Source organism: Oncorhynchus tshawytscha, linkage group LG12, assembly GCF_018296145.1.
Source record: "Oncorhynchus tshawytscha isolate Ot180627B linkage group LG12, Otsh_v2.0, whole genome shotgun sequence".
NCBI lineage: Eukaryota > Metazoa > Chordata > Actinopteri > Salmoniformes > Salmonidae > Oncorhynchus > Oncorhynchus tshawytscha.
Genome location: NC_056440.1, coordinates 66,842,621 through 66,869,815, shown reverse-complemented (window position 1 = coordinate 66,869,815; position 27,195 = coordinate 66,842,621). Strand labels below are relative to the sequence as shown.

General features: G+C 43.9%; 1 protein-coding gene across 3 annotated transcripts; it reads left to right on the top strand.

Moving 5' to 3' along the window:
* Positions 1-970: 970 nt before the first annotated feature.
* Positions 971-27,181, top strand: LOC112263715 (ubiquitin carboxyl-terminal hydrolase MINDY-2). 3 transcript variants are annotated; one of them, XM_024440256.2, is made up of 9 exons: positions 971-1,991; positions 2,918-2,975; positions 11,655-11,719; positions 17,202-17,360; positions 18,067-18,169; positions 18,987-19,129; positions 20,016-20,189; positions 22,220-22,396; positions 23,069-27,181. In XM_024440256.2, the coding sequence occupies exons 1-9, from the start codon at positions 1,092-1,094 to the stop codon at positions 23,240-23,242; spliced, it is 1,953 nt and encodes a 650-aa protein (XP_024296024.1). In that variant the 5' UTR covers positions 971-1,091; the 3' UTR covers positions 23,243-27,181. The 3 variants fall into 3 exon arrangements, with proteins under 3 accessions (XP_024296024.1, XP_024296023.1, XP_042186883.1); XM_024440255.2 differs by having other exon boundaries at positions 972-1,991; positions 23,066-27,181; XM_042330949.1 differs by lacking the exons at positions 971-1,991; positions 2,918-2,975 and adding an exon at positions 8,790-9,096 and having other exon boundaries at positions 23,066-27,181.
* Positions 27,182-27,195: the final 14 nt, after the last annotated feature.

Below are 27,195 nucleotides of genomic sequence, written 5' to 3'. Positions count from 1 at the left end.
GGTTCCGTGTGACTAACGTACGTACAGTTGATTACTACAGCGCCTCCCTTGGACCAATCAGAGTAATTTTGTAAATGCTGGATCTCTACGGCTAGACGCATCATTCACCCAAATATCTCAAAATTGGGCAGGTGGTGTCTGAGAAATCATGTGGGTTAGCTAGACTCACATCCCTGAGCATGTGTGCCACATTTCAGCGCTCTGAGTCAAACAGATCAAGAGATAAACATGTGCCATTGTAGCACCACTGTGTAGTCGATATGAATGTGTTTGCATATGTTGAGTCTTGACAGTGTCTGCAACATGTGCAACAAATTGTGTTACAATGTGAATATCCTTGACTGATTTATGTATATGCATTTATGTGCCAGACCATGCACAGGGGAATGTTTATTGGTCAATAGTGACCATGTTGTTTTAGGTACTAGTCTGGAAAATATTGCATTAAGAGACCTTTGTCCATAAAAGCCACATATAAAGTTTCATGCAGATCGGCCATTCAGTGCCAACAGAGTAGCATTTTAAGTGCAACAAATTGTACCGAATTTCATGACTAGGTCAAATGGGATGAGGAGCGTGACCTTCAAAATGTGCATTTTCAATCTCTTGTAATAACCACCATCTGGCCAATCAGAGTAATTTTGTAAATGCCTGCTCTCTATGGCAAGACTCATTATTCACCCAAATTTCGTCCAATTCGGCCCAGTGCTTTCTGAGAAATCGCATGTGATTAAGGTATGAATGAACATATAAACGAAATGATGGAGACAGATCCACAGTCCCCTCCCCGATTTAATCGTGGGGGATAATGAATATTAACGTAAAATTACAGGAAACCATGACAAGAAAGCACGTGCAATTTGTTGCAAACGGATTTTAAAAAATGTACAAAATGTACAAATGATGAAAAACAGCACTCAAATCTCCCGTTATTCTCTACTGCCTCTCTTTGGCCTGAAGAGGCATTTCTTCCAGAACTCTGTGGGCTCTTCTACAGTGACGTCACTGGCAGATATGTCATGGCGTCTGTGGGGCTGAAGCTGGAGCTGCAATTAAGCTAGCTAAAAGCTGTCGACAGTGTGTAAATCGAAATGGAGAAAAATGCAAACCTGCATCGAGATGTTGGAGGAAGTACTCTATGTGCTACTATTGCAGGAGAAATTGGCGATATTAAAACAGTTGGCGGAATGAAGGTAGCGACCGATACGTGCAAGATTAGTGATCATTCTCGCAGTACTTTGGTTAGTTGTACTACTAGCTCCAGTAGTGCCCCTAGCACTGCTAGTAATGCTATCTCCAGTGTTGAGAAATTAGATATGGCAAAAATGATCGAGTCTCTCCCGGTGCAAGAGAAGAACATTCAATCGAGTGGTTGGTCGGAGACATTGTCCTCTGGATCTGGAGATCATTTGAGTAACGGGATGGGATATGGCACGCAGCTGGCTACAGGAAATAGCGAGGGTGCCACCTCAAAGTTAGTAAACAACAAAACGGATGGCGAGCCCTCCTCGATGGGGTCAAGGATTACAGATGGTCAAGCTGAGGTGTTGGGTTGTGAGTCAGTTGAACTAGTGATGCTGGCAAAACCGACACACCTATGTCCGGACAAAACAAATACGGGAAACGTTAAATGTGGAGTTGCGATTGACAAAACCATATGCGAGGGTTTGCCGAGTGGGAGTGACCCGTGCATCGCGGCAGAATCTAGGAGCGTCGACTCACTTGTGTCTTTCTCGAACCTTAACTCCTGTCCCAGTTCCTATCTCAACAGTGAAGGGGTGGAAGACAAGGTGTTGGCAATAACACTACAGAGCGAGTATGGGGCTGATGGAACTAAGATCCCGTGCACCAAGGACCGGGGCGCTGGCCAGTCCATATACCACATCAAGTGGATCAAATGGAAGGAGGAAAAAACGCCTATCATTACCCAGAATGAGAACGGTCCATGCCCATTGCTGGCAATTATGAATGTCCTATTGCTGGCATGGAAGGTAAATGACTGACATCATAACCAGACCTCTGAGACAAGTTTACATGTGGTGTGCATGATGCCATTTGGAACGTTTACACATCTATTATTTGTCAATACTAGATTACTAATAGAGAAGTAATTATGAAGCTGGTCATCATAACTACGCTATCTGATGTATTATCAAAATAAATTAAAAATTGAATGATCAGTTGTAAAATAAACTATTGTCACCTGCCAGAATATAGAATACCATGAAAAGTTGAAGATTCATAAATATTAAATTATAATAAATTCTTTCATTTGGGCAGAATTTAAGTTAAAGTTCAAATTATACCACTCATATGCACTCATCTTTATTTTTTCTTAATACTTAATTATTGTAATTTTATGATCGAGTTTGTTGACAGGTCACATTGACCAATTATACCATATACCCAGTTGTATATATTTTCCCCATGCTGCGGCCTTGGCAGCTCAGTCCCTCTCTTATGAGTAGTCTCTGAGAGCTTCCAATTGAGTCCTTTTTAAGCTTCTGGTTTCATTTACATCATAAAGATAACGTTTAATTACTGTCAGTGATGGTTGGTTGGCAGGCAGTGGAGATTCTGATTCAGTATGTGTCTTCACAACTTAAACTGCAGCTCTGTGTCTCAGGTGTCTGAAACATTCCCTAAAACCTCACTACCTACTGTGAAAATGGGTGACATGAAAGTGACTGAAAACAGAATTCTTTGCTTCAAACGCCTGTGTGCTGACAGTCGTGCAACCGCTGACAGTGCACTTCTGGTGACTTTAAACACAGCTTTCCACTTCCCAGGTGTGGGTGTATTTACTGTGAACCATAATCATGGGGGAGGGAGAAGCCTGTCAGCCAGGTTCTATTGGCCTGACTAACTTTAGTCATGTTGCTTGGTTTGTTAAGTAATGTATGTGGTTCCGTTACAGGTGAAGATGCCACCAATGATGGAGATCATAACTGCTGAACAGTTGATGGAATATCTTGGTGAGTATAAGTGAGAATCTGTTTACCAAACCAAAGACCCGGATGTCATTTAAATCAGCGACCTGTTCTTTAGTTGTCCTCCTGGAGGGTGACGTGTACAGTTTATTACCTGTCTCTAGTATTTCTCTAAGTTTACGGACCTGTATTTGTGACCTGTATTTTAAGCCTGATAAAAATACAAGCCACCTTGACAGTGCCCGAAGGCAATGGACAATACTGTATTTTTCTTTGGTTTTGTACCTGTCTAGAAGGTCCATGTCACAAAATGCTAGTCTGGCTGTACATTTAGTACACCAGTGCAGTGGAGCATTGAGCTGTAGTAGAAACTAGCCTGGGAAGTGCAATGTGACCTTAATGATAGAGTACTGGAGGGCTGTAATTATGTCCCACTGCCTGAGAAGGCATTACTGTATGAATAATCACAGGGCCTGCCTCACTGCCTGCCTGGCCCCTCAGTCTTATTTTACTAATTTCCTCACCTCCCTTCAGTAGACTGTGGATTTGCTGCCTCCTAGCTTTAAGATAAATTGCTATATAATATGGATTTCATATTATTTTATTTTATTATTATTTTTTTAAATTTCACCTTTATTTAACCAGGTAGGCTAGTTGAGAACAAGTTCTCATTTGCAACTGCGACCTGGCCAAGATAAAGCATAGCAGTGTGAACAGACAACACAGAGTTACACATGGAGTAAACAATTAACAAGTCAATAACACAGTAGAAAAAAAGGGGAGTCTATATACATTGTGTGCAAAAAGGCATGAGGAGGTAGGCGAATAATTACAATTTTGCAGATTAACACTGGAGTGATAAATGATCAGATGGTCATGTACAGGTAGAGATATTGGTGTGCAAAAGAGCAGAAAAGTAAATAAATAAAAACAGTATGGGGATGAGGTAGGTGAAAATGGGTGGACTATTTACCAATAGACTATGTACAGCTGCAGCGATCGGTTAGCTGCTCAGATAGCAGATGTTTGAAGTTGGTGAGGGAGATAAAAGTCTCCAACTTCAGCGATTTTTTGCAATTCGTTCCAGTCACAGGCAGCAGAGTACTGGAACGAAAGGCGGCCAAATGAGGTGTTGGCTTTAGGGATGATCAGTGAGATACACCTGCTGGAGCGCGTGCTACGGATGGGTATTGCCATCGTGACCAGTGAACTGAGATAAGGCGGAGCTTTACCTAGCATGGACTTGTAGATGACCTGGAGCCAGTGGGTCTGGCGACGAGTATGTAGCGAGGGCCAGCCGACTAGAGCATACAAGTCGCAGTGGTGGGTGGTATAAGGTGCTTTAGTGACAAAGCGGATGGCACTGTGATAAACTGCATCCAGTTTGCTGAGTAGAGTGTTGGAAGCAATTTTGTAGATGACGTCGCCAAAGTCGAGGATCGGTAGGATAGTCAGTTTTACTAGGGTAAGTTTGGCGGCGTGAGTGAAGGAGGCTTTGTTGCGGAATAGAAAGCCGACTCTTGATTTGATTTTCGATTGGAGATGTTTGATATGAGTCTGGAAGGAGAGTTTACAGTCTAGCCAGACACCTAGGTACTTATAGATGTCCACATATTCAAGGTCGGAACCATCCAGGGTGGTGATGCTAGTCGGGCATGTGGGTGCAGGCAGCGATCGGTTGAAAAGCATGCATTTGGTTTTACTAGCGTTTAAGAGCAGTTGGAGGCCATGGAAGGAGTGTTGTATGGCATTGAAGCTCGTTTGGAGGTTAGATAGCACAGTGTCCAAGGACGGGCCGGAAGTATATAGAATGGTGTCGTCTGCGTAGAGGTGGATCAGGGAATCGCCCGCAGCAAGAGCAACATCATTGATATATACAGAGAAAAGAGTCGGCCCGAGAATTGAACCCTGTGGCACCCCCATATAGACTGCCAGAGGACCGGAAAGCATGCCCTCTGATTTGACACACTGAACTCTGTCTGCAAAGTAATTGGTGAACCAGGCAAGGCAGTCATCCGAAAAACCGAGGCTACTGAGTCTGCCGATAAGAATATGGTGATTGACAGAGTCGAAAGCCTTGGCAAGGTCGATGAAGACGGCTGCACAGTACTGTCTTTTATCAATGGCGGTTATGATATCGTTTAGTACCTTGAGTGTGGCTGAGGTGCACCCGTGACCGGCTCGGAAACCAGATTTCACAGCGGAGAAGGTACGGTGGGATTCGAGATGGTCAGTGACCTGTTTGTTGACTTGGCTTTCGAAGACCTTAGATAGGCAGGGCAGGATGGATATAGGTCTGTAACAGTTTGGGTCCAGGGTGTCTCCCCCTTTGAAGAGGGGGATGACTGCGGCAGCTTTCCAATCCTTGGGGATCTCAGACGATATGAAAGAGAGGTTGAACAGGCTGGTAATAGGGGTTGCGACAATGGCGGCGGATAGTTTCAGGAATAGAGGGTCCAGATTGTCAAGCCCAGCTGATCTGTACGGGTCCAGGTTTTGCAGCTCTTTCAGAACATCTGCTATCTGGATTTGGGTAAAGGAGAACCTGGAGAGGCTTGGGCGAGTAGCTGCGGGGGGGCGGAGCTGTTGGCTGAGGTTGGAGTAGCCAGGCGGAAGGCATGGCCAGCCGTTGAGAAATGCTTGTTGAAGTTTTCGATAATCATGGATTTATCGGTGGTGACCGTGTTACCTAGCCTCAGTGCAGTGGGCAGCTGGGAGGAGGTGCTCTTGTTCTCCATGGACTTCACAGTGTTTAAGCAATGGCACACAGTAATTGCATAGCTGCTGTGAAATCACCCATATGCCATTATTACCTGAGTTTTCCTTCTAAATAAACGAAACCTCCACTTAATTTTTAGCCAGTGAATACAATGGGTGCGTTTGTAAATTCACTCTAGAGTGTCAGTGTTCTCTGGGCCGTTTGTAAATTCAGAGCGTTGTCAGATTCTACACTTTGACTGACGAGTAGGGTTGATCCAAGCATTCTGAGTTCAGAACCGCAGCGAAGCACCCAAGATAAATTACTAAAGTTGGCTAGCTTGCTAGCTTCTTCCAGACACAAATAAGAGGGCACCTCCCTCTGAACATTTTACTCGCCCTAGCAGAGCTGGTTAGTGTTTTCATGTTATCAGGAGGGTTAGTGACTTCATCTGTGTCACTGTCAAGAATTTAATAAAAAGTTTTAGCCAATGTTTATTTACAACTGTCCTAACAACCGAGTTTAGTGCGTTCGTAAATTCCTCAATTATACTTTACACTTTCAAACTAGAGTGCTTTGAAATCGGAGTAGATTGCCAGGTTGAATTTACGAACGCACCCAATAAATGAATTGGATTTACAGTATTTTGGAAGATTCTTTAATAAATTCAATACTCTACCTGGGTCATTATACGCATTCTGGTTGTAACCTATCTGCTGGACCTGCCCTCAGAAGAGTGCATATGGACTTGTATACCCATTAGTGATAAGCCTGGAGCCTGGGTTTAGGGTCATAAAATATTGTATGGATGAAGTGCCGGCGGGTTGAATAAAGAGAAAACAATGCATAAAAAAATCTATAAAGGTATAATTCTTGTGCAATTCATATCTATAGACTACATTGAGGTTTTCCTTTCATTATTTCTATCTAGCGTTAGTGTGTAGCCTAACTACCCTAAATACACTCCAATTGCCAAATGCATTTGGGTACTTGGGCAGAAAAAGTTAAAATCGTTCCACTGAGGCAAAAAGGACAATGTCGGAGTTTAATTCAATAGTAGAAAAGCTGTGAAATGGAGCGTTGATGTTTGGGGAAAATGTAGTAAAAAAGGAGGATGGCAGTTCTGTCATGTGTGATGATTCAACAGTCTCAAGACGGGGAATTCAAAATGGCACATCAAGGGAACTGTACTGTTCAGATGGGTTAAATGAAATCTGGACTGACTGTAGGTCTATAACCTCTCACATCGCCTAATATAACTCTAGCAGAATTAAGCATTTCTTGCAGTGAAATTATACACCAAATATACATTTTGAAAGTTGAACAGAAGTGGAGAAATATTATTCATTTCTTTCAGCATCTTGAGAGAATGAATGCACGGTTAGGGACCATCTATAATCTTTATCAGCATCATAAAAGTGTAAAATAGGACAAATGGAAGCCATCACCTTATTATTATGATTATCTTATTATTTAAACCACATAAAATATGCGAACTGACAAGACGAACTGAGATCTTATCAAACACGTGTCGTTTTAACAGCTTTTAATTTCCCTAACCGGTGAAACTGATGTCATTTGGACATTTTGCATGTCAAATCGTTCATCTTTTTTAAAAAGTTATTCAATTTTCTCCTTGGTCCCTAAGCGTATTTGCTGTGTGAGAGAAGCAGAGATGAAAGCGGAAAGAAAACACACCTTAACAATTTCAACTATACTGAACAAAAATATAAACACAACATGCAACAATTTCAATGATTTTACTGAGTTACAGTTCATATAAGGAAATCGTTCAATTGAAATTAATTCATTAGGCCCTAATCTATGGATTTCACATGACTGGGCAGGGTGTGCAGCCATGGGTGGGCCTGGGAGGGCAGGCCCACAGGGGAGCCAGGCCCAGCCAATCAGTATGAGTTTTTCCCCATAAAACAGCTTTATTACAGAAATAAATACTCCTCAGTTTCATCAGCTGTCCGCATGGCTGGCCTCAGATGATCCCGCAGGTGAAGAAGCCAGATGTGGAGGTCCTGGGCTGGCGTGGTTACACGTGGTGTGCGGTTGTGAGGCCGGTTGGACGTACTGCCAAATTCTCTAAAACAATGTTGGTAGCGGCTTATGATAGAGAAAATTAACATTACATTCTCTGGCAACAGCTCTGGTGGATATCGCTTAAGTCAGCATGCCAATTGCACACTGTGGCATTGTGTTATGTGACAAAACTGTACATTTTAGAGTGGCCTTTTATTGTCCCCCGCACAAGGTTCACCTGCGTAATGATCATGCCATTTCTTTAGCTTCTTGATATGCCACACCTGTCTGGTGGATGGATTATCTCGGCAAGGGAGAAATTCTCACTAACGGGGAAATAAACTCATTTTAGGGAAGTAAGCTTTTTGTGCGTATGGAACATTTCTGGGATCTTTTATTTCAGCTCATGAAACATGGGACCAACACCGTACATATTTTTGTTAATGTTAAAACATTAATACTGTTGATTTCTAACATTATTCTGGTGAGCAAAGGTTTATTTAGTCTTCTAGGATAAGAAGTAATTACAGAAGAGAAGTTGCCTGTATCTAATTATAGACAAGTTGAATAACATAGCCTACCAAAATGTTGGAAATTATAAGCAGGCCTACCTAAAAATGCCCGTCAAAAATGTTTTCCATCTCAGACTGTACAATGCTTTTTCTATGTTTGTGGGTCGGGTGAGGGCTTTTGTTTTTTCATCAGCGCTTGCGGATGAGTTATTAGCAATTGCGGGAGGCTGCGGATGAACAAACAGCTCAACCACACATCGCTAATACCCATGTGAGGTCAGGTGGTAAGGTCCAGTATAGATTGACCAGGAGGACTGAAGAATCCCTGTGGACCAAGCCCTGCTAACGTCAGGGAAACAGGAGCTGTGTTCTTTCTCAATGCGTGGCACGCTGACCCCACTGCCTCCCTCCATAGCTGGGTGCTGTTATGATGTAGAACCAGGGGTGTCCTGTTACAAAAGGCATTCTCATCTAAGCTATAGAGAAAAAAAATCACTGTTACTATAGCCAAGCCCTCTTTTCATGGCATTGGTCAGTTTGGCTTCAATTTTACAAGCGCTATAATTCTTTGACTGGTGCTATGACTAGTGTACCATTTTTGAGTGTGTTCTAGCTAAATGCATCATATAATGACTGTTAGGCGTCAATAACAACTCTAACTATAAGAGAAATGGAGTCACCAGCTGCTGTGTTCTGAGAGATGCCAGAAGTCCTGAAATGTATCCACATTAGTCATGCCATGGGAGTTGTTTACTTTCATATGATCATTTGGGGGTTCGGTATAGAGGTCAGTTTGTACCAAAGACTCCTGACTGTTTGTGCTACATTGTCCTACATTCTGCATGTGATTAGCAGATTCAACTGGTTTTGATTTAATCTGTATTAGTCATTATGGGCCAAGACACAGACTGTCGTTAATTTATGGGTAAGGATATTTCTCACCATGGTTTAATTACAGTTTACACTGTAGTGCTTCATTGGGGGACAGATTAGTTAGTTAGCTACCAAGATAGAATATAACAGCAAAATGTGATTGGGAAACAGAGGGATGATTCTTCATTGTCAGGAAATATATTTTTGATGTCAGTCATGGGAATGTTCTTTAGATTTCTCAGTTTGCCGCTTCTCTTCAAGTATTTTTCATTAGGTCTAACGCAAATGTTGACTTGACTTCTCATTAGTGTGTTTTGTACCAGGGGTAATAATGATTGTAAGCAATAACATTGTTACCTTTTGGTTAGATGTGACTTTTTTTGGATGCATGGGCTAGGAAAATAACATTTAGAATTAGTAATTGTCTGTTGTTGAACTCTGTTAATGGGATAGCCTTATGTTTCCTCCCCACAGAATCTGCCTCTGAGTCCATAGCGCTTGGTGTCCGTGACTGATTAATGCATGCAATTCAATTCCAATTGGAGTTTGGTTAATTTTGCTGGAAGAAAAAGTATCATCTACAGTGTGTGCATTTCATTATCAGACTACGTTATGACCAGGCAAATCTAATTTGACCTTCTCCAAATACTTTTTTTATAAGAGAGGAGGAAAGCAAGAAACTGTAAACTACCCTGCTGGTCAACTGACATGAAACTCTGAGAGAGGAGACCATTCAGACTGACCCAAAACATTAGCACATTGAGCGACATAGTTGCCCATCTTTAGATATTTTAGAGGTAGCCTAGTGTGTGGGTCTGATGGAACACAGTACTCACTCCAATCCCATAGCTCTATGTTCAATACCAGTGAGAAGCCACAGAGAGGTCTTTACCCCCTCTCCCAACCACTCAGGGCCCTCTCCCCCATTGTGCCCCTGATGGAATCACCTGATTGCTCCCTCTGTCTGCCTCTCTACACTTTGCTTATCTGCTCCTACAGATACCCATGGTTGATTCCTGGTTCTCAGTGTAAAAACATTCCCTGTCTCTTTTGAGCACCCTGACTCAGTGAGCACTTCAACCCTTCTGCAAATCACAGGTGACAAGCAGTAATGAAGCACAGCGTTTTCATTTCACGCAACTCCTGTTTTTCCGACTGTGTCGTGGTATATTTCCTCGGAGGAATGCTCATGGTTGTAGCCATCCCTCTTCTGTACATTGCCGACCTTTAACTGCGTTATGCAGGCTGTGTGCGCGTATCATCCCAGATATGCCTCTGAGTCGTCTCTACTCTTCTTTCACAAGTGCCCATAAATTGCGGCTCTGTGTTTGTGGAGACGGCTTTGTCTTTACTCCAGCTAGTGGCTGAGAGCTCATAGTGAATGGTTTGGGCCCTGGTCAAACCGTTCATCTTGTGTAATGTCCAGGAACAGGCAGATAGGCCTGTCTCCTAGCCTCACCATTGCACTTCATTACGCACAGTTACTGTTTCATGCCCAGACAAAAAAATAATAGCTTGTGAAAAAGTGCTGCTCACAAAGAGCCCCATTTAACGTGGGCTGATTCAGACGCTGTATTAATAACTACTGTGAGGCCCATAAGGGCAGAAGTGAAGGAGATGTATGTTGTATTAGAGGCTGCTGGTCGATGTTGGGATTTAGTACTCTGTGGAGCATGCCAGTGAATCATCAACAGCAGCAGTAGAGGCCCGGGCAGGGAGGGCACCGTCTACAGTCAGCTGGCAGGGAACGGGGCAGGCGGAGGGAGGTAAGGGGGGGATGGCCGGGGGTTTCCCAGGGCATAGAAATGTCAGTCAGTTGACTGGCCTCAGCTGGGTGCATTCATGGCCAGGGCTGAGGAAGCCTGTGTCTGAGGAGAGGAAATGGAGATTGAATCAGAGTAGCTCCAGGGCTCTCAAATACACTGACCACTGGCCCACTTTGTTAAAGTAAGAAAGCAATCGTTGGATTATGAGGAAAAGTAGGCCTATTTTTTTGGTTTCCAGATATAAGTCTCACAGAATCATCTTGTAACATCAAATATCTTGCGAGAGGGTATGTTTTCGACAGCTGGACACTGCCGCTGTGTGTTGCTCAGAGGGGAGGGTGGAGTTGGGTGCGATGTTAATGGATGGATGACAGGTGCACTGTGATTAGCACCACAGGGCTTTCAGTTTCTGTGGTGGTTGACTGACTTTACAAGGCTCTCCCTGCCTGCCCTAGTGGCTGCTCTTCCTAGGTCCTACACTAAGCCCTTAACACCTCTCTAGCGGCTCCCCACTGGCCAGGGCTCGACTGACCCTGCATGCCTGGCCGAGCCCTTCCTGGAAAAACAGCTGGCCAGCGCTTAACACTCAACATCCCGCTTCTCACTGAGGATTAGACACTTATTATGGAATCAGAACGTAGTAGATAATATCACCTCTTCACATGGGATTGACGTAAGCAGGCGGTCCGTAAGCCTTGTGATGTCACTGGTGAGCGGGTAGGGCTCTACCCTGATTATATTTTCTCTCTCAGCTCCCCTGTGTGTCTATGGTTGCTTTAATTAGCCTGTATCCCCAGGTCTTCTGATGTTGCTTCCTCTCTCCCTCGCTCTCGCTCCCCTGCAGGAGACTACATCCTCGATGCCAAGCCGAAAGAGATCTCTGAAGCCCAGCGGCTAAACTATGAGCAGGTAAGGACTGTTGTTGCTTAAACACAATCAATAAGGGCAGTTATTCACTGATCATACGCATGTCTGCCGGTCCATCTCTCTTTTTGTCTGTCTGTGGCTCATGTTGGAGAATCAGACAGGCGTGCAGGATGAGTGAGGAGGCTGAGAGGGAGAGGCAGGCAGGCTTTAGGCTGTTGAGTACCTCCCTCTTCCACTTAGATCTCTGATGGCAGAGCAGCAGCCAAAAAACAAGTCCGCAGCATCACACTATTAACTCGCACCACGCCAGGGGGGCTCACTTGTTCTCACTTCCCAGCCTAAAATATCCCTGCCTGCCGTTTAGTGACTGCAGTTCCTGTCCTCTTCTATCCAGAAATATATCATATTCTAATGGGCAACGATGTAATGCTGAGTATTTATACAGTCATGTGCATCTGCGTCAGTGCATTTGCACAACATTTGCATTGGGAATGAATCTCCAGAAAGGCCAATGAATGTATATTTATGTAAGATGAAAATAAGTGGCGTGATGATTATGGTTATATGGAAAACGGCCCACTGCCCCAGAGCTGCTTTTAGCCCCTATATAGGTTATATAAGCCGCGTCTTGCCAGGCCTACGGCACAGCACGGGTCATGAGGGGCAGATCATGTCTCTTCACATCGCTGCGGGAGGGTGCTCAGGCATGCATGGCTGAGTTCAGATCGAGGCCAGCACTGGGGCTCTGAGTGGTTCACATGGCCTGGCAGGGATGGCTTTCTCATCCACACTCCCATCCACGTTCCTATCCCTGCTGCCTGCCTGGAATGTGGGAAGGGCACGGCCTCTCTTCCTCTCCTCTTCCTCTCCACTCTGCTGTGGCAAAGAACCAGCACATCTGTGAATGTTATTCTTTTCACGGACGTCATCGCCCGGGAAGGAGAGAAGTAATGTGTGCGTGTGTACATACCAGAGTCTGGATTACTGTCCGAGGAGAATGTTCTGACTGCTGTACAGTCCTAGATCTCCAAGCTCCTGGTACGTTGTGGGAATTTAAGATAAAAAAGCTAGCAACACTCAAATGAAAGTGTTGGACTCATTGTAATTATGGTGGTCTAATCTTGGACTATGGTCCAGAACACCAGGCTCTGTGGCGTGTCTGTGTGTGTGTGTACTGTGTGTGTCCGTGTGAGGATATGCCATGTGGTGGAGTTTAGGGCAGGCTCTGTGCTGTTAGCTGGGGCAGAAACAGTTGTTGGTTCCTGTTAGATTTGGCTGTGTAAGCCCTGCCTTAACACGGCAGGAGAGCACTCGACCAGGAACGGAAGGAGCCTCACACCATGAATAGAAATAGTGTAGAGAGAGTGTTAGGGAGGCTGTCTGTCACTAGGGAGTCTTTAGCATGCCAATGTGCATGCCAGACCAAATTATAATACATTTGAAAAAGATTCAAAAATAAATATATATCTATATATAATCTTGTTCTTGCCTTTGTTTAATATTGTCTGCTGCATATTTGAATAGTCAAGCTCCTTTTATGATTTTGAAGAGCGTTGAACGAGTTCATAACAGAGTTCTATTTATAAACTCTGGCTTCAACATCATCTGTCGGAGGAGGATATGAGGATTAAAATAGCGATTGCTTGGCTGTTGTTAAACAGTAACTCAGAGACTGGAGAGCTTAGTGAAGGTTTATTCTGTAAAGACTGGTCATGGTCATGTTCCCCTGATAAAGGGCACTCCTGAGAGATTGCACGCTGTAGCACTATTCACTTGACAGTGTTTTCGTGGTTATATGATATAGAATATTCTATTTTATTGAGATAGAGATGCTCCTAAAAAAATAATGTAGCAGGATGGGAGTGTGTCGCTGTATATATACATGATTGTGGATTTTAAGAGTGCACAGTTGTAGACTAAAATGCAGACTTAAAAATGGACATGGGCTACCTAATAAAGTTTTGTGCCAGATCTCCATAATACCTGGGGAGCTGTCCAGTGTGCCTTTGACATGAAAACTGAAGCAAAGCTCTTGCCTGTGTCTGTCAATCAGTCAGCCTCGTGGTCCTATCAGCCTGATTTGCCAGCGGATGGAGGTCTGGAGTCACTCCCCAGTCCCCAGTGGAAGCAGAGCGTGTGTGTGTGTGTGTGAGGCCAGCTGGTTTGAGCTGGCGGATGAGCGTGGGTGTGTGTGGCTCTGCCACAGGGTTGTGGGACTTAAATATTGATCTGGCTCCCAGCCTGCTAGTGGAACATGTGACAGGAAGGTCGGCCTGTTTATCCAATCAGTCTCCCTCTTCCGTAAAAGCTGGAGTGGAACCATTGAATACTGGCCTTCATTGTCCAGTGCCCACAGAATTGTCTATTGTACATCATCACATGCAAATACCACAGGCTCTATGTGGATCCCATATTCAGCACAGCATTTATGATTAGTGTGGTTAGGGTGGCTTTACTTAATGTAGTCTGGTCGTAATCTGTAGTCTGTGAGCGGCTAGAGCCGAGAGGAGCAGGGCTTGGCCACTCAGCAGGAGGGCGTGGGTGTGCAGAGCAGGCAGAATGTTGGGCAGAGCGGGAGCAGTGGGCGAGCACGTTCCTGATCTCTTACTGTGCTGCCAGCTTCGCCACCCACCAGACAGAGACGCAGTGCCCACACAGTTGTGTGTGCACTTGTCAGTGTGTGTTTTTGCTTGTAGGCACATTTTGTATGCACAGCGCTGACTCACGTCAGCTTTAGCACCTGTCCTCAAGAATACAAGTAGGAAAACAAGGAGGATAAAGCAGAGAATCCTCACTGTGTGTCTCAATGATGGACTACATGACCCCAAAAAATATTGAGACCATTATTCCTTCTCCACCAAACTTTACAGTCGGCACTATGTATTGGGGCAGGCAGAGTTCTCATGACATCCGCCAAACCCAGATTTGACTGTCGGACTGTTGAAGATGGTGAATCATTATTCATCACTCCAGAGAATGCGTTTCCACTGTTCCAGAATCCAATTGCAGCGAGCTGTACACCACTACAGCCGACCCTTGGCATTGCGCGTGGTGATCTTAGGCTTGTGTGCGGCTGCTCGGCCATGGAAACCTATTTCATGAAGCTCCCTGCGAACAGTTCTTGTGCTGATGTTGCTTCCAGAGGCAGTTTGGAACTCGGTAGTGAGTGTTGCAACAGAGGACAGACAATTCTGCTTGCTTGTTTGGCCTACCACTTCGCGTCTGAGCTGTTGTTGCTCCTAAACGTTTTCAGGGCAGAAATCCGACGAACTGACTTGTTGGAAAGGTGGCATCCTATGACGTTGAAAGTCACTGAGCTCTTCAGTAAGGCCTTTCTACTGCCAATGTTTGTCTATGGAGATTGCATGGCTGTGCTCAATTTTATACACCTGTCAGCAATATGTGTGGCTGAAATAGCCGAATCCACTAATTTGAAGCGGTGTCCACAATTTTGTGTATATATAGTGTAAACAGCAAAGCACTGTGGAAGTGGATGAAGCCCCACCCTGCTTAGTGAGGCGCTAATCAGTAGCTCCCAGGGGGTTCATCTGATGTCATGTGACTGAAGCCCTCTGCCCTTGGAGTGGAGCAGCTGCATGGTCTGTTACATGGACCATACTAATCCTCCCCACAACTGTCCACAGGAGTCCTAATCCCCCCCCCACACACACACACAGATTGTCCAGCGAAAGGCTTTTCAATGAGCCACACCGCTAAGTACGAAAGTTGGTGAATCTCCCTGCTTTTGGGGATTTATTTTCCCTCTTATTGACAGGTTATCCTCTTAGAAAATTAAGAAAACACACACAGTCACCCATGCTCACCTCTCTGTGTGGGGTGGGGGGACAGCTGCAGAGGCTCCCTGTGACACAGACGGTCATCAAAATTGTTAAAAGGTTTTAAAAACAATTCTAATAAATGCAACAGTTGGACAATAGATGAAGATACTCCAAACTTTGAGATTTTTTTTATCAATCAGGATTGACTGAATTATATATAGCACATTAAACATTTTACTGGCATGGAAAAATAATGAATGGCGTTCAAGGATTTTGTTGGGAATTCGGGTGGGGTTTTTTTGGGAGGGGGTGCACTCATACATTTTATAATGGTATTAGGTATTTATTTTATATTTTGTGTTAAAATAAAGAAAATGTGTATGTGCAACATTTTACAGAAATACAATGGGTGTATTTGCATAAATGAAAGCATTAACATAAAGGGGTGGAACAGGGCTGCAACAACAAACACTTGCTCTGTCTACCCTACCATCACTCACCTGCTCTGTCTAGGACTCTAGGTCTACCTGCACTCACCTGCTCTGTCTAGGACTCTGTCTACCTGCTCTGTCTAGGACTCTAGGTCTACCTGCACTCACCTGCTCTGTCTAGGACTCTAGGTCTACCTGCACTCACCTGCTCTGTCTAGGACTCTAGGTCTACCTGCAATCACCTGCTCTGTCTAGGACTCTAGGTCTACCTGCACTCACCTGCTCTGTCTAGGACTCTAGGTCTGCCTGCACTCACCTCCTCTGTCTAGGACTCTAGGTCTACCTGTACTCATCTACTCTGTCTAGGCCTACCTGCATTCACCTGTGCTGTCTAGACTGCCTAATTAATGACTGTTGTTGTCACATTCTGTTTCATAATTCAACAATTGTGCCAATAGCAGGATACCCTCAACACGCTTGGCTCTAGATTACACCCATACATACTTTGAATTGTTTGTGAGTTCAGACATAATATCACTAACCCGAGTGTTCATTTTCAGAAGTTGCTTTCATTTCAGTGCATTTAATTTGTCAACATTTCAACTGTAGCAATTTAACTTTTTTCAATTCCACAAAAAAAGTGCACCCATCTTTCCTCTCTTTCTTGTGTTGTGTTGGAATGATGTTACATCCCTGAAGAAGCTTTAGTGTTCTTATAGATGCAACTGAAAGACTATGTATTCCATTTCAGACGCTACCGGGGTGTGTTTGACAGGTCATTACAAACATTTCCACGGTCGCAACGTTAACGGGGAAAAACGACAGGCACAAGGAAACGTATGATGGAGTCACAGAAGTCAAGTGAAAGCAATAAATTCAGGAAGATTTAGGTGACAAGTGCTTGTCACATCCCTCAAACACAGGAAATAGATGACTGAAAAAGACAGATGGGTGGGCGGGGCATGCGCGTTGCTACAGACGGGTCTTGTTAGCCTTCTGTGTGTCTGAGTGGCGAACGACAGGAGGGCGTGATGAGTACGGTAGACAGGAAGTTCCTTGGTCGGAACACTTTCTGATTTGTTCAGTTTGTACACTTGACTGATAGTACAAACTAGCAGGTTTCTGTGGGTGAGTCTGCTGTTTTTCTAGCTGAAACTGCTGTAGTATGTGACAGTAGTTGGTTCACTGTCCTCAACATTTATTCCAATGTCAAATCCTATTTCAATGCCGTAGTCAACAAGAATTCTACAAAGACTAACATCCCTGGCTAAAGACCTTGAAAAGGAACATGACTTTCTATTTGTTGTCTCCCAGAATATGAGTGATGCCATGGCGGTGCTTCACAAGCTGCAGACAGGGCTGGATGTCAACGTGAAGTTCACAGGGGTGCGGGTCTTTGAGTACACCCCAGAGTGCATTGTCTTTGACCTGCTGGACATCCCTCTCTACCATGGCTGGCTGGTGGACCTGCAGGTGAGAACCCTTCCCTCTCTGAGCCCCCTTCAAAAGTAGACTGAGCGAGTTGACGTAAATGCAATATCCGCAATAACAGAACGTTGAAGCCTGAGGCTGAACTTCTCTGCTGTTTTTGGGCCTGTAGCTACCACGTTGTAGCAGTGTGAAACAAACCCGTGCACATGCCCAGATACTCTGTGTGACTGTGAGAGCAAAGTATTGCATCGCGCTCAAGGAAGTAACTATGGTACTGCTCACGGCAACATCATAAGTCTACCTTTAAACCCATGTAGCTATTACTATGATATACAGGCAAATATATTGTTAAAAGTCACCTTGTCCTAGAGAGATTTACACGGTTTTCAAAGCGTCACGCCAGGGTAAGCCTACACGAAACACAGCGCTTATTTGAAGGGTTTCTAAAATCCCCTATAGGAAAAATGAATGGTGAAAAAACGATTAGAACCATTTCCCTGATTGACCACTAGGTTTTATGGGTATTATGACTCATACTGTGGTACTCTATAGGCGTTTGTCAAATAGACAATCAACCAACTCCACACATTATTTATGAAAGAAATGACTGGTTAGTGTACAGCTCCTCTTGAGTATTTTTCTTTTGAAAACATGACAATACGCTCTTGTCACTTGTTCTTCACTGCATAATAGAACACAACAACAGTGCAACAGTGGATGAATGCTCTCCTCTTTTATGTTCCTCCAGATGGGCGACACTGTGAAGGCAGTGGGTAACTGCAGCTACAACCAGCTGGTGGAGAAGATAATCTCCTGCAAACAGTCAGACAGCAGCGAGCTGGCTGGGGAAGGTGGGTGGACCGACCGACTGGGCTGCTGCCTCCTCCCTTCACCCCCCCCCGACTACACATCCCAGGCTGCTTGATAAGGCCGGCATTTCCTCCTATTGCCCTGAGCAGATATACGGAGGCCTGGCCTAAACATTCCTGTGGACTGACTGACTTTAGTTGAGCTCGATTCCTTTCCCTCTCTCACGTTGCTCGTATTGTTCACCCAGGGCAGTTCAGATGTATTCCTGTCATAGGCACGTTTGCTTCTGGGCTGAGTGTTTTATGCTTTTAGCATCAAGTTTAAGTTTTATTAGTCATATATATGGGATACGCATGGTATACATCGTCCAACGAAATGCTTACTTGCAGGTTCCTTGACAATGCAACAACAATAAGAAAGAATAAAAGATAAGAATACAAACAAAGTAAATGGCTCAGTAGAACCGAATAAACATTTTAACATCACATAAATAAATAATGACAGAGCGAGTCAGTTAGCGGGGTGAAGAGCTGCGTCTGTTTCTCCCAACCTCTCCAGTGCTTCTCCACTGTCTTTCTAGTTTCTCCTTGTCTTAGATTATCACCCTCTCTCTCCCTAACTATCACTCAATACAACTCTATCTCTTGCGCTCTCTGTCTCTCATTCTATAGGTCAGTGTGTCTATATCCTTGTCTGTCTGTACATCACTTTATATCTCTATCAGTCCATAAGTCTTTGTCTCTGTCAGCCTGTCGGTCATTGTCAGTCTTGTGTGTGTCTCTCTCACTGACTCGCCTTCTCTCTCCCCTTCCCTCTCTCTTTCTCCCTCTTTCTTTCTCCCTCTCTCTCTACCTGCAGGCTTTGTAGCCGAGCAGTTTCTGCACAGCACGGCCACCCAGCTGACGTACCCCGGTCTGTGTGAGCTCACGTCCACCGTGCAGGAAGGAGAGCTCTGTGTGTTCTTCAGGAACAACCACTTCAGCACCATGATCAAGTTCAAGGTGAATGACCACTCAAATGAGTGAGCCTTTATCCACTGTTTCATGCCCTGTGGTTATGACAAATGGGGCCTTGCAGTACTGTTTACTGTGAATGGGTCTTCTTTACTTTCCTCTGCTACAGCGTCCCCAAACCACCATCCATTATGAACAAAAACAAGTCAAGTCTGCCTTGTCCTCTTAGTAGTGGGAAAGGGTGTTATATAAATGAATTGCATAATGTTACCGAATTCATATCACTCAGTCCCAGATAAACCTTTATTTCAAACGTATTGCTAACTTCCGGATCAGATCACCCCTTTGTATGTATTGTAGGTTGTTGACACATGGGAACTTTCTTTCATCCAAGGTCTTTACAACCATCTGTTAACAGCTGAGCACTGTTAGTGTGTTCCCCTTCTCCCTGTCCTCCCCCTCCCAATAGATCTCCCCACACCCCAGTCCCAGGTGATGTAATGTTCAGTACACAGGGTTCTTAGGCTGGTGCGAGGGCATAAATACAAATGCCCCTTAGAGCATGGTAGACACGTGATGGGGACCTATTCAGCACCTAGAGTCTGAATGCTATCTACAATGGTTTCACCCGCCTTGTGCTCCCTCCCCTTATCACTGCTGCTGGGACAGGCTCTTCCTGTTATCTATAGCAGGGGAAGTGGAGCAGGCCTGTCTGTGTGAGAGGGAGCGAGCGAGTGTTTGTGTGTGTGTGTAGCACGCATGACCCCAAGATAAATGCTTACCAGTACCAAAGCCCCCCTCATTTAAACAAACACACAGACCTGTTATCCAGGTTATCTACTACAGGAATAAGAGGGTGTGAAAGTGTGTAGATGTGATTTCTGGCTGTGATAAGATGTGTGTGAGTGTATAACGTGTGTCTTTGTGTGATCAGGGCCAGCTGTACCTCCTGGTGACAGACCAGGGCTTCCTGACGGAGGAGAAGGTGGTGTGGGAGAGCCTGCACAATGTGGACGGGGATGGCAACTTCTGTGACTCTGAGTTCCGCCTGCGACCCCCGTCAGACCCAGAGACGGTGTACCGCGGACAGCAGGACCAGATAGACCAGGTCAGACCACTAGACCGCTACGCCAATTGGGCCCTCTGATCCAGTGCCACTTCATTAATGGGAGCAACGATAAACAATGCTGAACACCCATCTAGCTGAAACATGGCAGCCATTTCACACTGTTGGGTGCACCACATACCTCTTGCAAAGGATGTATACCATGGAGAACAAGGTGCACAGTCAAAGTGCAGCATTACAAACATACTAGGTCAGGGTGAGTCACAATCCGAGTTTACCTGAAGAGAAACAGAGTGGATGGTATTAAAGGTACATTAAAAGTATTACCCATCCCCTTCTATCTGGGCTCTGTTATCCCCATGGCTTCCTTGCCTGCTCCATCTGCACTCAGCTCTACTCTGGAGAAGTAGCGGGGAAGAGTTCCCCAATAATAGATGTTAAAAGCTCTCCTGTTAAACCCCTCCCCCCACTCAGGGTTTTAATGCCTGATCAGGAGATGACCGTGACATGTGGCGCCTCCCTCTGTACTGCTTTGCATCACGCTGCGCTTCGATTGGCTGTTTAATAATGCATGATGTGGTTTGTGTCCGTTTGTGACAACAGCTGATTGGCTGGCCCGTTAGGCCTGCCCAGCAGCTTGTCCATCTGCCAGGGTCCATATTCACCACCCTCACCCAGTACAGAGAGAGAGGGAGGGATCATCTCTGCTCACGCTCTCATCCACCCAGACACTATTATGCTTGAGGGGTCATATAACTACAAATACCTAGGTGTCTGGTTAGACTGTGAACTCTCCTTCCAGACTCACATCAAACATCTCCAATCCAAAGTTAAATCTAGAATTTACTTCCTATTTTGCAACAAAGCATCCTTCACTCATGCTGCCAAACATACCCTTGTAAAACTGACCATCCGACCAATCCTCGACTTCAGCGATGTAATTTACAAAATAGCCTCCAATACACTCCTCAATAAATTGGATGCAGTCTATCACAGTGCCATCCGTTTTGTCACCAAAGCCCCATATACTACCCACCACTGCAACCTGTACACGCTCTCGTTGGTTGGCCCTCGCTTCATACTCGTCGCCAAATCCACTGGCTCCAGGTCATCTACAAGACCCTGCTAGGTAAAGTCCCCCCTTATCTCAGCTCGCTGGTCACCATATCAGCACCCACCTGTAGCACGCACTCCAGCAGTTATATCTCTCTGGTCACCCCCAAAACCAATTCTTCCTTTGGCCGCCTCTCCTTCCAGTTCTCTGCTGCCAATGACTGGAACGAACTACAAAAATCTCTGAAACTGCAAACACATCTCCCTCACTAGCTTTAAGCACCAGCTATCAGAGCAGCTCACAGATTACTGCACCTGTACATAGCCCATCTATAATTTAGCCCAAACAACTACCTCTTCCCCTACTGTATTTATTTATCTTGCTCCTTTGCACCCCATTATTTTTATTTCAATTTTGCACATTCTTCCACTGCAAATCAACCATTCCAGTGTTTTACTTGCTATATTGTATTTACTTTGCCCCAATGGCCTTTTTTTTGCCTCCACCTCCCTTACATCACCTCATTTGCTCACATCGTATATAGACTTATTTTTCTACTGTATTATTGACTGTATGTTTGTTTTACTCCTGTGTTGTTGTATGTGTCGAACTGCTTATCTTTATCTTGGCCAGGTCGCAATTGTAAATGAGAGCTTGTTCTCAACTTGCCTAACTGGTTAAATAAAGGTGAAATAAATAAATAAATATTATAGCCAACAATTAAGACTGATGCTGCACTCTGGAAAATATTTGGTTTCACTCTACATGAGGGTTATGAATGAATAAGGAGGTGTGTAGCCCTGACTTTAAAATGGCTGGTGTTTTGTAGCTTACAACTAGGCTTACTTTAAAAAAAAAAAATGTTTTTAAATACTTCAGCTCTTGGCAGTGGCACATCACTCTGGTAAAACACCATGACGTGAAACGCATTGACCTGGTCCTATTCTCTTTCTCCTTTCTTTCTTTCCTTCTTTCTTTCGATCTCTCTCTCTTTACCCCCTCTCCTCTCTGTATGCAGGACTACCTGATGGCGTTGTCGCTGCAGCAGGAGCAGCACTGTCAGGACCTGCAGTGGGAGCAGCTCCCCGAGGGCATCAGTGACCTGGAGCTGGCCAAGAAGCTGCAGGAGGAGGAGGACCGACGAGCCTCCCAGTACTACCAGGAGCAGGAGCAGGCTGCCGCAGCACAAGCACAGGTCGGGGAAGGAGCCTGGGAGGGAGGGAAAGGGGGATACCTAGTCAGTTGTACAACTGAATGCCTTCAACTGAAATGTGTCTTCCGCATTTAACCCAACCCCTCTGAGCAGGAGGGGAGCTTGTGAGAAGGGGGGAGGGAAGATGTGAGGAGTGGAATTGAATGAGGAATATGATGAGAAAGGTGCATAGGGAAAAATGAGTAATGAGGATGAGAAAAAGGGTAAGGGTTGCCAGTTTATATAGATATAGCAGAGTCAGGGGCTTAGTCAGATAGAAATTAAATATATAGCTGACATGAATCTGTTGTACACAATACATGTTCTGTTTGAATGTATGTTCAATGTAATTGTGATGTAATTAAGCTATAAAGCACGGCTCAGGTCTGCTCTTTTGGATACAGCCCTTAGCCGTGGTATATTGGCCATGTCCCACAAACCCCCGAGGTGCCTTTACTGCTATTATAAACTGGTTACCAACGTAATTAGAGCAGGAAAAATAAACGTTTTGTTATTCCCGTGGTATACGGTCTGATATACCACGGCTGTCAGACAATCAGCATTCAGGGCTCGAACCACCCAGTTTATAATGTTGCTTATTCATCCGCTTGAATGAGCCACAGGTAGGTAATATGGTTGACTCTCCTGTTCCATCCTGTCTGTGTTGTGCAGCAGCCAGCAGGGGGCAGTGACGAAGCAGACAGAGCAGAAGCAGCAGCAGCAGCTGCATCAGCAGCAGCATCATCAACAGCAGCTGGAACCACACCCACCCCAGGGAAGCAGCCCTCTACCGGGGAGCGCAAACCCAAAAAAGAGCCCAAGGATAAAGACAAATGTGTTTTATTGTAACAGAGGATGGTTCTGTGTTTGTGTGAGAGACAAAGAGAAAGAGGGGGGCAGAATTTTTTTTCACATTGACCTGACACCCTACACACAGCCCCTTTTTTTGAAGAGCGATGAGACAGTGAGGCGTTGCCGTTCCCAAGCCACTGGTGCCTGCCATCCTCTACCCTCAGTGGGCCCGGACAACTGAGGAAGGGACGCTATGACAGCTACCACTAATCTTTCGTACAGTTGGCCAAACTTTGTTACAAGTCGCACAGTGCACTATATTTGTGATCTGGGGTTCAGGTTAATGGGGGTGATTTTTATAGCAAAATTAGAAAAATCCCAGAAACAGGACATTGGGAGGGAAAGAATTCAGAATCTGAAATATCTCCTCTCATGGCACCACCTTTTTTTCAAGGAAATCATTTTCATTCATTTTCATTATTGCAGTTGATAAGCTATTTTTTTTTTTTTTTTACTGCACGTGTAGATATGCCTGCTTTGATTCAGTTCCGTTTTTGAGCGTTAGACTTTTCACTGAAAACACAACCTTCGTTTGCTAGCTCCTTCCAATTGGAGATAATCAAGAGTTTGTTCAGAGTCTAATTGGGATAGAGATGAGATGATAGTGACATCAGTGAGTGTAATATCTAAGCACTCCTGTCTCTTTGCCACGTTAATGGATGCCAAATTACTACTTTAAGTGTGCGTGTTTGCATGTGTGTTTGTATGCATGTGTGAGAGAGTATTTTAGAGAACTATTTTATTTTGGTATATACATAAATTGAAAGGGATTAATTTGTTTTTGCAGGTTAGAAATTAATGTAAGACCCTGTTGTGACGAGCCTTTTGTATATCTCTTTCACTACCCACATCCCTGTTCTTCCTGAGAGGCCTGGAATTCAGTGCCATACTCTGGTAAGTTCCGTCTCTACCAACCCTCATCTGCCATTTAAGACTCGCCCTATCCAGATTGGCCTTACCAGAGTATGGCAGTGTTGAATTCTGGTGTGTGTGTGTGTATGGTATTGGTGTCTACAGTGTGTATGTATGGCTGATATGCTTGGCTGCATTGATTTATGCTCTTAATTTCAACTTGGAAATAACCTTAACGTCAACAACAAAAAATGTTACGATGTATACATTTTGTATATGAGCAGTTGGATTGAAAGATATGCCATGTATTTAATTTCTCATATTTGCTTTCTATGATTCACATCTAATAGTCTGGACAATCACACAGACAAAACCATGGAGAAACAGGACGGTGCACCTAATTTGACTACTGTCGCTCACTCTTATGCTGTCCCTGAGAGACTTGGCTGGTTATTGGCTGCAGAGGCAGAGCAATAGTAGTATCCTACACTAATAATCTGAAGTGCCCAATGTCACACAGATTTGCCGGCAGTTACAACTGTTGGTCACGCCGTAAAAAGCTGACACAGATGTTGTCAATATGGGAAGCCTCATGACCTAGTTGAGTTATGGAAGTAGGATTTTCTACTGTAGCCATGTTTGAATCCATGTGCTCCTACAACATCTGACTTTCAGACAAAATGATATACATTGTGTACATACCTAATGCACATTTATGACAGAGCTAGCTAGTAGTTTGTGCCATTGTCCTACTATGGTACTGCCTCCTGAGAGATTTACTGTTTTCTATCTACACATTCCAGCTGGATGCCTTGACATAAGCCTTGTGTTGTACGTCAGACCTAGAAACACAGTTATAGGGGAGACTCCTCGCAGTGCTGTTCGTTAAGGGGTCTCCTGTTTTTGGCTGTTACATTTTGTTCTCATTGTTCAGAAATGGACAACCCCAGCCTTCAAGGACAAGTCCAGTACTTAGTATTTATTTTTGCCTGGCGACTGGCTGCATCTTGTAGGAGTAGGCTACCTGACTAACCGGTAGTAAGGCTTATCTGTAGGCTGGATTTGAGGACCGGGGTTAGCTCAGCCTGTCTATACGGTCCTCACGAGGCCACACTTACTCTGTATAGAAAATGCCTTACAACATTTACAATATATTTTATAAGAATAAACGGAAACAGGTGTATTACCAGAATGAGACAATCTGTACATGTAAAACTAGACATCAGAAATACTCTCAGGCCTTCTCTGAAGGGACATATCCTTGAGTGTCTTTTGTAAATTGTTTGTATTAGCTGCCTTGGCAACAGCAATGATTCATATATACCATTGTAAAGTATTTAATATACCGTGTTGTAATGTAAATGTGTAACCACGTATCGGTAACAAATTATTTCAACACATGGTATCTAATTCGGTCAACTTCATATTATTAGGCTGTTCATAATTATTGCTAGTTATGTTCATGGATATAATTCCCTCTCAGAAATGGCATAACACGATGGGTTTCTGAGCTTCTCTCGGGCCTATCTCGTCAAAGGAATTCACTGACTTTACACTAGAATAGGTTTGCCATTTGTGATGGAAGTCGAGGCTGCTATTAGAAAGTGAATTAAACTGCTGCTGCGTTTATTCACAATGACTGACTACCCAAAAAGTCATCTGATTGAATAGAGGACTTAAAGAGAAACACCTATGTTGAAGCGTGTGTGTACATCCTGTTTATGGTATGCTACAGTATGTCCTTTACATTATTGACTAGTGATTTTGTGAAAGGTTGGGGGATGGGTGAAGAACCACAATCCATATTCTTGTTTCTTTCATAAAATTAACATTTTAAAGTTACCGTCACACTGCAGCTTGAATTATACTTGTTAATGTGGTCAACCTTCCCAATGGCCTCAACCCATTTGTAACGACATTCAAAAGGCAACTAGTACTGAGCATTATGATGAGAACCTCAAAGAACCACTTTATCTAATTACTTTGAGGTTTTGGGGGGAGCAACAAGATGTTTCACGGATGCCTCAAACACACACACAAAAAAAAAAGTGTATTGTGCGTAAGCTTGCTTTTGAGGTCATTTACATTGCATTATTTAACAGTATCTAGATATTGTTTTGTGTTATAGCTTCAATGTTGTTCTTGAAAATAATTGATAAGGATTTTGTTAGTGGAATGTCTCAAGTGAAGATGTGTAAGCCTTGTTATAGTGTTTGGGGGGTAAATACTGTACAAGGTAGTCCTTGAACATATAGTCATTGTAATTGGTTTTGCACTGTTACATTGATATGCACTATAGGCTGCGTTCGGACAGGCATATTCGAGAAAAAAGATCAGAATTGGTCTGCCTGTGTAAACGCAACCTAAGAGAGAAAATACCTCATTTTATACAGAATTAGAAATTGTACGAGTGCTATTGTTCTTTGGGTACCTTGTAAAAATGGAAGTGTCTGGAATTGCTACAACAGTCAGTTGAATATGAAATGCTCCTTTGACAAAAGGTATGAAAGGGCTGGTTAAATATTTCGGTTTAAAGTACTGTGTTGATGCAACTTGAACATCAGGTAGCTGTAAACCTGTTAAGGCCAGAATTGTTTTGTAGCTTTTCACACTAATAAAAATGCCACTGGCTGGTCATCTAGAGGGAATGGATTTTAAAAGTTAATTTGACTATTTTGACATATAGAGTGGAGAAAATGGTTATTTCCCTAGTAGTTTCATGAGCACAATCCCCCATGTTGATTTAACTTGTTCTGTTGATTTAAATGCAATTGTAATAATCCCAATGTTATTCTGATGCATGTAATGCAACAATTGCTTAATGACATTCAGTGGAGTCTTAATTTCAATGTATTATGTTAATATTTTCACTTATGTTTAACACCTTGTGAATATGAAAAGGTCAATCCTCATAATGGAAAGTTCAAATGTTTATATACATATGACAAAATAATGTATAGCCTATCACAGTACCGTTGCAAAATGTAGATGGTGTTTCTTCTGTAACAAAATGCCTTAGACGAGGGACATTCAGCCTGATTATTAAAGTACATGGACAAAACGTATGTTCTCTTTTCACAACCATTCAATGTGTGATG

Coding starts and splice junctions, on each gene's coding strand:
- LOC112263715 (XM_024440255.2), top strand. CDS start 1,092: ATGGAGAAAAATGCAAACCTGCATCGAGATGTTGGAGGAAGTACTCTA. Junction 2,976..11,654: donor ACAGTTGATGGAATATCTTG/GTGAGTATAAGT, acceptor GCTCCCCTGCAG/GAGACTACATCCTCGATGCC. Junction 11,720..17,201: donor AGCGGCTAAACTATGAGCAG/GTAAGGACTGTT, acceptor GTTGTCTCCCAG/AATATGAGTGATGCCATGGC.